Here is an 11,396-nt window from a genome sequence, read left to right on the forward strand (position 1 = left end):
ATATTTTTAGAATGGGGTAATCTGATGTTTTTCTCAGTTGTATCCAGGGGACTTCCTAATTTAGGTTTCCATCTTCTAATCCCAAATATAAGGATAAATGAAATAAGGAATTTATGTATATATGTGAAAATGTGAATATAAAGTCTAAGACAAAATTAGAAATTAGTTGCTGTTGCTTTTTATGGCTCTTAACAATACAAATAATGCAAAAAATTTATATTATATATCGAAAAGTTATAAAACTATCTTGGTGTATTGAAGCAATTATAATACTAAGTTCTGTTACTTATTATGTTAAAAACACACACACACGGTGTCCAAAGTGATTTCCTCAGTATGCCATCAATGAAAAAGTACTTAATGGCTAAGTCATTCAACTTAAAAAAATATTTTATTTTATTTTTTTCAAGAAGGAATGTCACTCTGTTGCCCAGGCTGGAGTGCAGCGTTGCTATGATAATTCACTTCAGTCTCAAATTCCTAGGCTCAAGGGATCCTGCTGCCTCATCAGCATCCTAAGTAGCAGGGACTACAGGTACAGACCACCACCACCGCACCCAGCTAACTTCTTTTTTTATTTTTCTTTTTTGTTTTGTTTTGTTTTGAGATGGGATCTTGCTATGTTTCTTAGGCTAGTCTTGAAATCCTTGCCTCTAGGTAATCCTCCTGCCTCAGCCTCCAAAAGTGCTAGGATTATAGTTGCGAGCCACTATGCCCAGCCATTCTTTGAAATGTATAATGTGCCATTTAGATCTCTGCTCTATCATTGACTTACTATTTGACCCTAATAAAGTTACAGCACCTGTGTAGGTTACCATTTCTTCATCTCATAATGGGATTCATAAATGTACAGATCACATAGGAATGTTGTGAATAAGAAAAGAAATAAACAATAAAATATACAGAAAGTATATTAGACTGGACCAAACACCCAGTTAAGTTTTAGCTAAAGCATCATTAATCTTAACAGGAGGCAAACGTTCTCTGGACACAACACCATACCAGTGTCATGACTCCCATCCGATCCATTTCCCTGGCAGGGCTTCGAGGGGTGAGCTTTGGCGTTGAGTGTCCACTGGGAGGAGATGAACTGGCCAGTGATGAAGCTGTAACAGAGGCAGTGATGGAGGTACCTGGGTGGACCCTCGCCAAATTCAGGCCTTCGAGGCTCACACTAGCCACTCTATTCTCAATTTCTTCAGCACGCAACTCTGTAGATTCTTTTTCTTCCTGAATTAGCCTGAAAGATACAGTTTAATTTTGATCCATATATAATTTAATATGGATCCATTATATGCTGCTGTAAAGATCATTGGAATTCACATAATAAATCAATAGAAACTATTCTTGAATATTTTACATCAAATCTAACTTTTTCATCTTTTTCTCTAAACAGTGTAACTTTCAATAAATTCCAGGGACTTCCTGGCTTCAATTTTAAAAATTGTTTTCAAATGATACATTTTTTCCCGACAACTTTCAGTTTTACCCTCTTTGTATACTACCACCTGCTAAAACTCTTTAAAAATCTTGAACCTAGTTTGTCTCTATCATTAATTCTAATCTTACATTTGACCTCAGGAACCAATAAAAGAGACTTTAGAAACTCAGCCTTGAGATGGCAAAGCACTAGCAATAGCTTAGAAAAAGTGAAAGACTATAATTACATGTAAATGTGCCTCATAAGATTCAAATCATTGACTCTTACCTCCTACCTAATGAAAAAGTTTAAAGGATAGTATCCTCAATAAGCTGTCATTCATAATTAGCCAAACAAAACCCTGAGACTTTTCTTAATATTAATAAAACCTTAGCCAAGCCTCCTTTAAATAAGTATCAGAAAAGGTAATAATGTGAAAATTTAGTTATAAGATAGCTGATGAATACACAAATAATGAAAAAATAACTTGCAAACAAAACTAGGCCAGGTGTAGTGGTTCATGCCTGTAATCCCAGCACTTTGGGAGGCTGAGATGGGCGGTTCACGAGGTCAGGAGTTTGAGACCAGCCTGGTCAATATGGTGAAACCCCACCTCCACTAAAAATACAAAAATTAGCCAGGTGTGGTGGTGCACGCCTGTAATCCCAGCTACTCAGGAGGCTGAGGCAGGAGAATCTTCCGGGAGGTGGAGTTTACATTGAGCTGAGATAGTGCCACTGCACTCCAGCCTGTGTGAGACTCTGTCTCAAAAAACAACAACAACAACAACAAAAAACTAATCAATGTAAATGCTTTTGAGACAGCAAAGCACTAGTCCTTTTTCTTTAAATCGGGAAGTATCTTCAAGAATATTTATAAATTATTTATTACAAAGGCACAAATAAGAAAGAGCTTTAGCTAGGTTGCATTAAAAATTCTGTTTGAATCCTGAATCAAATCTATATACATTTTGTATTTTGCTGTAATGAAACTGTGTACCAGTATAGTTTGATAAGCGGGTCATAAAATTCTCCTGAGCTATTTTGTTCTTAATTACAATGGTTTATTGTGATTCTCTGTTATATAGAACCCTTACCTTCAAGTTTATGATCACTTCAAAATTTTCTTTTTACATATTTAGAATAGAGAATGTAATTTATTGCTAAATCTATTCAATAGGAAATACTTGTCTGGTCTACGTTTACTGTGGGAAATTGAGCTACATTTACTTACCTGTTTTTATATGTTCACCAGCTTTGTGATGATTAACTCACTGCTGGTGTCTTCACTAACTATTCTGTAAATTCTTCAGTTTTTAAGTACTATGTGTTACCTGGCAAGGCAGAAAGTACTTCGGTAGTCTACTTACCTGTCATTGGAATAAGTGATCTTTGTGATTTTTAACAGATTGTTTAAAAATTTTATAAATTATGGACTTAAAATCTAATCAAATATGTTTCACAAAGATTCATTTTGGTTAAAACATTATGAGGCACATTTACACTTAATTATAGTTTTTCACTTAGAAAAAGAACATGAATTCTGTTACTCTCAAAGTTTATTTTCATGAATGCATTTTTTAACTTCACCCCAAGGTCAGAACCCCCAAAAAAGGTTTAATCAAGTAACATAGCACATAGTAACATAGCTTAAAATGTATTGGAAAGAAACTACAACCTTCCCCCTCAAAAAATAAAAATTTAAAAAAAAAAAAGAAGGCATTTTGTACCTTTAAAATACTTAGTAGATAAATGACTCCTAGAATTTTTTTTTTTTTTTTCTGGTGAGATGTGACATGGTTCTGCTGTACACAGAAATTTTGGTTATTAATTTTAGGTATTATCTAAATTGTACAAGAGAGGCAAACCTAGAGGAACAAGTTGGGTAAGAGGTTGATTGAAGTTTAATATAACAGAAAATAGAAGCTAACTATAAAATAACAGATAAATGAACAGTGTGTGGCAAATGGGTTTGAAGTAATTTGAATCAGTGAGCTGTGAAGCCAGAAAACATGCATTTTTTTAATGGCTAAATTAGTTTATGAAAGAAGAAAAATCTTAACCAGAGAAAAATTCTGGTTGTTATTAGCAGACCACTCTGGTCTAAATCAAGATGACTATTTATTTTAAATGTGATATAATCACATTTCATGTATTTTTCAAATTTCTTACAAAAAACAACTATATTAACCTACTGGCCAAGATTGTTACTAGAAATTACTACCCTAATGTTACAAAGCTAAGAGTCACTGAAGAGAAATAGATTGTTATTGAGGGTGTGTTGATCTCTTTGGTGAAAATAAATATCACAAGAATATAAACTCGATTTCAAACTTAATTTGGTAAATGCAACCATTAGCTGAACAGCATCAGAAAGTGTTACTCAGTTATTCAGTTAATATTTATGTTCTATTTAGAGTAATCAAATATTTATGGAGCAGTTTCTAAATATCAAGCAAAGACCTACAAATAAAGGTGAGCAAAGCCAGATACATTTCTTGCTCCTATAAAAGTTGCAATCTAGTGAAGGTAAAGAACTGATGGACAGTACTACCTTCCTTGAAGAAGTAATGGAGGAGCTGTCCATGGTGAGTAAGGGTAACATGAGTGAAATGTTAGGGTAGAAGGGTGTGGAATGAGAGGAATGTTCCAGAAAAAAAGGGATGACACAACAAAAGAAAGATCATGGAATATCAAGGAACTGGAAAGTAGGCAAGGTAAATGGTTAGAGAGTGGTGAGACAGGTGAGGCATTGTAGACCATATTAAAAAGTTTGGTTTGTATCCTAAGAGCAACTGAATGGTTTGAAAGAGGGGGATTACATAAGCACATTTCTGTTTTTAAAAGTCTTCTCTGGTTGCAGTGAGGTTGGATTACATGGAGAACTAGCATACTACAAAGAAACCAGATAGTAATGGTTATTGTCATACAGGTAAAAAACTATTCTTAAGTGCAGTAGGGTGATGATAGGTAGTTTGAATAATAGTAGAAGGAAGCCAATTGATTTAGCTAGAGCCAGAAAGAAAAAAGATAGGCATTGTTCAAAAGACTTAAAACATGCTCACCAGTTGAAAAAACAAGTTAAGAATGGTTTGTTGATATTCAAAACAATACAAATATACCTGATACAATTGGGTTCATCACTGGGGTTAGTCAAGGAACTGACAGAAAAAGCTGATGTCATTGGAGTTCAAGAAACCATATATTAAACTAAAATGAAATTATCAGAGTGCCAACATTTCTCAATATTTGAAATGTTAATTTGTCCAATTTCAATTGTAATGAAAACCATCTATTATTAGGGTACTATACAGCAACAGTACATTTTTTTCATATCTAGTATGAAATAATTCATATCACCGCATGTTTTATTGCCTTTGAAATGAAAATATAATAAAGATACTTGTTAGGCTATAATATTAAATTATGTCTCACAGATATGTTAAGCCTTTTATATTTAAAGAACGCAAATGAATTTGGTCCCCATTTACTTAGAAAATTTTCACACATACATCCCCAAAATGCTAGGGGATTTTTATTGATCAGCCTGATTTGTTACAAACTTCAGTGTTAATATGTGAAAATGTATTTTCATTGATGTAAGAATATTAATCATAAAAAACTCTATAAGAATTGTGTCTCAGTTTAAAATATGGTAGCAGCCCAACTCAAACACAAGTTTTAGGCATCAGTGAATACAATTAACCAGCCACAAACACTAAGATTAACAGTCTGAGGCTGGGTGTGGTAGCTCATGCTTGTAATTCCAGCACTTTGGGAGTCCAAGGCAGGAGAACCATTAGAGCCCAGGAGTTCAAGACCACCCTAGGCAACAGAGGGAGACCCTGTCTCTACAAAAAATTAAAAAAAATTAGACAGGCATGGTGGCACATGCCTATAATCCCAGCTACTTGAAAGGGTTAGGTAGAAGAATTGCTTGAGACTGGGAGGTTGTGGGCTACAGAGAGCCAGATCTGAGTTTTGGCACACTAGCCTAGATAGCAGTGTGAAACCCCATTTAAATAAAAAAAAAAATCTGAATTTTCATGTAATATATTACTACAGAAATGTAATTTTTATTAATAAGAAAAGTAGTAATATGTTTAGTTTATTCCATTTAAAGGCATTAACTTTTTTTTTTTTCTCAAGTATTCTTGGCAGAGAAGAGGACTCTATCCTGCTTTCAGCATTTACTTTGCTATGAATTGAATTTTATCTCCCACCTTCAATTCACAGGTTGAAGCTTTAAAGGGCAAAATGACTGTATTTGAAAATAGGATCTTGGGGAGGTAATTGAGATTACATGAGGTCTTCCATAAATCTTTCCTTGGTAAAGGCTCTCTGATCCCTTAAAAGTATTTAAACATTGGAGTCAAATTAATTTGCTGTTCTGAAAAGTTCAAAATCAAGGTTCCAGCAGGGTTCCATTTTTGGTAAAGATTCTCTCTTCCTGGCTCCAGGGAAATGGAAAGGTGGGTGGGCAGCAGGGGGCAGAAAGAGAGAGAGAGAGAGAGGCTTAATTCCATAGATTTAATATATTAATGTTCTCTCTCTCTCTCCCCCTCTCTTTCTGCCTCCCATCGCCTGCCTTACTTTCCCTTTCCCTGGAGCCGGGAAGAGAGCCTTTACCAAAAACTGAACCCTGCTGAAACCTTCATCTTGGACTTTCCAGCCTCTAAAACTGTTAATATTAATAAACTTCCAAGAAACAGGCTGTCCCTGATATAAATGGCATAAAATTGACAAAAAGAATGATAAATTAATTTCACTCCAATGTTTAAATATTTTAAGGGATCTGAATGCACATTAACTTGCATACTATTTGGTATGCAATATTACTGTAGTATGTAATGTATCTGAAGAATGTATGTGATTACCACAAATACTTTCCCTTTAAGTAGTAAATTTTAATTTAAAAAGTGCTTTAAAATTCACTGGAGAAAGTTTTGCCTTTAACTTATTCTTTTATATTGTCACTAATGTCAGTAGTCTTACATGTTTCATGTATGTTCCTTACAAAGGCTGTCCTAATATTATAAAGGAGATACACAGATATCCTGGGAATCTTCTGAAAGTACACATTCTGATTCAGTGCGTATGGGGTGAGGTCTGAGATTCTGCAGACCTATTAAGCTCCCAGTTAATGCTAATGCTTCTGATCTAGTATTTATATTTTTAGCACTGTATACAGGTCTTCTAATTTCTTGAAACCATCAGTACTAATTGAAGTTACCTGATTTCTTTGTTGATGGCATCCAGTTGCTCCTGAAGCATCATGGCTAGAGTCTGGGCATCGGAATGACCACTTGGAGAGAGAAGATCCATTGAGCTAAAAATTGTTTCTCTGTCATCATCATCAATATCAGACATTTCAGTGTCACTTTCAAAAGGGTGGCTGCTTAGTACTCCAATCTGTTGAGTTCTGTTCCACTCATGATCCCCAAGAGATTTCACCTGAATGGTAAATGAAAAATGCAGAATATTTATCACGTTGCTCATGTACAAAGCGCTAATCTCAAAGACAGCAACAACAACAACAGGCATGCTTTTACAACTGACCTTGCAAAAACTGAACCAATTATTAACATTTTAATTTATTTGCTTCCATAAAATAGTTCCTTGACATCGTAAGTAATGTGAGGGATTAATTGTCAGCATAAATACGAAGATTTTAATAGAAATAAAGATGATAAACTTCTATATGATTTATAGTTCGATCATATTCCAAGGTAACAATTACTTTAAAGCATGTGTTTGCAATACTGTTCCTTATTTCCAAATGTAGCAATCTTTATTTATTTGTACTCAAGCATTCAAGACTTAAAATAATCAGTCTTCCTATATTTTCTTATTATAAGCTCAGACCACAAATATTATCACATAAGAAATTATACAAGAATTCTCTTCCCAATATTTATTTACACTGATTCTAACAAAATATTATTTAAAATATTGCAAAATTATGTACAGGTATACTCCACAGATATTTCAGGGTTAGTTCCAGCCCACCCTGAGAAAGTGAGTATCACAATAGAGTCACACAAATTTATTGATTTCCCAATAAACATAAAAGTTATGCTAATTCTCTACTGAAGTATATTAAGTATATAATAGTACTATGTCTAAAAATGAACATGCCTTCATTAAAAATACTTTATAGCTAAAAAATGCTAATGATCATCTGAGCCTTCAGTGAGTTTTAATGTTTCTGCTGGTGGAGGGTATTGCCTTGATGTTGATGGCTGCTGAACTGATAAGGGTAGTGGTTGTTGAAGGCTGGGTGACTGTGACAATTTCTAAAAATAAGACAACAATAAAGTTTGCCACATTGATTGACTCTTCCTTTCATTAAGGATTTCTCTGTAGCATGGAATGCAGTTTGATAGCATTTAACCCACAGTAGAACTTCTTTCATAATTGGAGTCAATCCTCTCACACCCTGCAACTGCCTTATCAATTATGTAATGTAATATTTTGTATCCTTTGTTGTCATTTTAACAATGTTCACCAGGAGTAGATTCCATGTCAAGAAACCACTTTCTGTTCATTCATAAAAAGTAAATCCTCATCTGTTCAAGTTTTATCATGAGATTGCAGCAATTTAGTTGCATTTTCAGGCTCTACTTCTAATTTTAGTTCTCTTGTTATTTTCACCACATCTGCAGTTACTTCCTCCACAGAAATCTTGAGCCCTTCAAAGTCATCCATGAGGGTTAGAATCAATGTCTTCTTAACTCTTATTAAGGTTGATTTTTTTTTTTTTTTGAGAGGGAGTCTTGCTCTATTGCACATGCTGGAGGGCTTGATCTCGGCTCACAGCAACCTCTGCCTCCTGAGTTCAAGCTATTCTCGTGCCTCAGCCTCCAGAGTAGCTGGGATTGCAGAGGTGCACCTAGCTAATTTTTGTACTTTTACTAGAGATGAGATTTCACCACGTGGGCCAGGCTGGTCTCTAACTCCCGACCTCAGGTGAGCCACCTGCCTCGGCCTCTCAAAGTGCTGGGATTACAGGTGTGAGCCATCGCGCCTGGTCAAGGTTGATGTTTTGACCTTCTCCCATGAGTCATAAATGTTCTTAATGGCATCTAGAATGATGAATCATTTCCAGAATGTTTTCAATTGGCTTTGCCCCAATCCATCAGAGGAGTCACTACCTATGGCAGCTATAGCCCTGTGAAATGTATTTCTTACGTTATAATACTTGAGAGGCAAAATTACTCCTTCATCCATGGGCTACAGAATGAATGTTGTGTTAGCAGGCACAAAAACAACATTAATCTCCTTGAGTATCTCTGTCAGAGGTCTTGGTGGCCAGGTGCATTGTTAATAAGTAGTAATATTTTGAAAGGAATATATATATATATTTTTTTCTGAGCAGTAAGTCTCAAACGTGTGTTTAAAAAATTCAGTGAACCATGCTGTAAACAAATGTGCTGTCATCTAGGCTTTGTTGTTCCTCTCATGGAGCACAGGTAGAGTAGATTTAGCATAATTCTTGAGGGCCCTAGGATTTTCAGTATGGTGAATGAGCATTAGCTTCACCTTAAAAGTCACCAGCTGCATTCATTCATCCCTGTCCTCTGAAGCTTTGAAGCCAGGCATTTACTTTTCTTCTCTAGCTATGAAAGTCCTAGTTGGCATCTTCTTCCAATGGAAGGTGATTTCATCTACATTGAAAACCCATTGTTTATTGTAATCATCCTCATCAATTATCTTAGCTAGATCTTCTAAATAACTTGTAACAGTTTTTCCATCAGCACTTGCTGCTTCACCTTGCACTTTTATGTTGTGAAGATGACTTCCTTCCTTAAACTTTATGAACTGACCTACCCTCTGCTAACTTCAAAGTTTTCTTCTGCAGCTTCCTCACCTCTCAGTCTTTATGTAATTGAAGAGAGTTAGAGTCTTGCCTTGGATTATGCTTTGGTTTAAGGGAATGTTGTGGATGCTTTGATTGTTTATCATTAAATGATCACATTTATGTAGACCACTGAAACTTTCTCCATATCAGCGGTAAGGCTGTTTTGTTTTCTTATTTGTGTGTTCACTGCACTGGAGTAGCACTTGTATTTTCCTTGAAGAACTTTTCTTTTGTAGTCACGACTTGGTTGTTTCATGCCAGAAGCCTAGCTTTTGGCCTAACTCAGCTTTTGACATGTCTTCCTCACTAAGTTTAATTGTTTCTAGTTTTGACTTACAGATGTGCAACTCTTCCTTCCACTTGAACACTTAAGGCTACTGTAGGGTTATTAATTGACCTACTTTCAATATTGTTGTGTTTTGGATAATACAAAGGCCCAAAGAAAGGGAAAGTGATGGGAAATGCTATTGGAGCAGAAGTACACACAACATTTATAGATTAAGTTCACTATCTTATATTGGCATGGTTTGTGGCACACTCAAATTATTACAATAGTAACATCAAAGATCACTGTTCACAGATCACCATAACAGATATAATAATAATAATAAACGTTTGAAATATTGCGAGAACTGATGTGGTTCACGCTTATAATCCCAGCACTTTGGGAGGCTGAGGTGGGAGGATCACTTGACCACAGGAGTTTGAGACCAACCTGGGCAAGATGGTGAAACTTCATCACTACAAAAAAACATAAAAATTAGCTGGGCATAGTGGTGCCTGCTTGTGATCCCAGCTGCTTGGGAGACTGAGATGGGAGGATTGCTTAAGCCCGGGAATTCAAGGCTGCAGTGAGCCATGATAGTGCCACTGCACTGCAGCCTGGTGACAGAATAATATTCTGCCTCAAAAAAAAAAAAACAAAAAAAAGAAATATTGTGAAAATTGCCAAAATATGAGACAGAGATACAAAGTGAGCATATGCATTGAAAAAATAGTACCCATAGACTTGCGTGAGGCAGGGTTGTCAGGAACCTTCAATTTGTAAAAAACAAACAGATAAACTAACAAACATAATGTTTGTGAAATACAATAAAGCAAATCACAATAAAACAAGATATATCTGCAATTTTAAGCCCAAGGATGCTAATTTACATGGTTATGCTTTTTAAATGGATATAAGAAGCCTTCCATTTGAAGTAACCAATTGACCAGTGTTTATCAAGCTGTTATCTGAATGAATGAGGAGGTTGGGCATAAAAGAGAGGTCCTAGATCTCTTTTATACTGCTTTTTAAAAAATTGGTTTTTATTTTTGTGATCATATAAAATGATTTCTATGGAAGGCCACATGATACTTCCCTAGGCATTGAGTTAAGAATTGAGAATCAGAATTAGTATTTGTGTTACAACTTGTGTTGGTATCAAGTAGCACTTATTAATTTGTCACATAATAATGAGAAAAGAATTGAGATTAACTTAATGTAGCTTTCATTTGCTCATTTATTTATTCATGTACTCAATAGATATTGAATGCCTACTTTGATGGATTAATTAATACATGGCATACTGGTGCCAGTTTAAACCCAAAAGGCATCAAGGGCCTGTGTACAAATATGGACAAATGGATCCAGTTTCAGCTTTCTACTTATGGCTAGCCAGTTTTCCCAGCACCATTTATTAAATAGCGACTCCTTTCCCCATTTCTTGTTTTTGTCAGGTTTGTCAAAGATCAGATGGTTGTAGATGTGTGGTATTATTCTGAGGGCTCTGTTCTGTTCTGTTCCATTGGTCTATATCTCTGTTTTGGTACCAGTACCTTCCTTACACCTTATACAAAAATTAATTCAAGATGGATTAGAGACTTAAATGTTAGACCTAAAACCATAAAAACCTTAAAAGAAAACCTAGGCAATACCATTCAGGACATAGGCATGGGCAAGGACTTCATGTCTAAAACACCAAAAGTAATGTCAACAAAAGCCAAAATTGACAAATGGGATCTAATTAAACTAAAGAGCTTCTACACAGCAAAAGAAACTACCATCAGAGTGAACAGGCAACCTACAGAATGGGAGAAAATTTTTGCAATCTACTCATCTGACAAAGGGCTAATA

General features: G+C 35.3%; 1 protein-coding gene across 10 annotated transcripts in view; it reads right to left on the minus strand.

Moving 5' to 3' along the window:
• The window catches only part of PPFIA2 (protein tyrosine phosphatase, receptor type, f polypeptide (PTPRF), interacting protein (liprin), alpha 2), a 514,858-nt gene that overhangs the window by 90,444 nt on the left and 413,018 nt on the right, over positions 1–11,396 (minus strand). For 9 of the 10 annotated variants that reach the window (XM_011934119.1, XM_011934124.1, XM_011934121.1 and 6 more), the window contains 2 exons: positions 6,653–6,873; positions 1,003–1,240 (listed from right to left, as the gene is read on the minus strand). In XM_011934119.1, the coding sequence (XP_011789509.1) occupies positions 1,003–1,240; positions 6,653–6,873 (459 nt within the window). The remainder of the gene's footprint in view (positions 1–1,002; positions 1,241–6,652; positions 6,874–11,396) is intronic. The other variant, XM_011934129.1, reaches the window with a different exon arrangement.

The sequence above is a fragment of the Colobus angolensis genome, unplaced genomic scaffold (assembly GCF_000951035.1).
Source record: "Colobus angolensis palliatus isolate OR3802 unplaced genomic scaffold, Cang.pa_1.0 Scaffold131, whole genome shotgun sequence".
NCBI classification, from domain to species: domain Eukaryota; kingdom Metazoa; phylum Chordata; class Mammalia; order Primates; family Cercopithecidae; genus Colobus; species Colobus angolensis.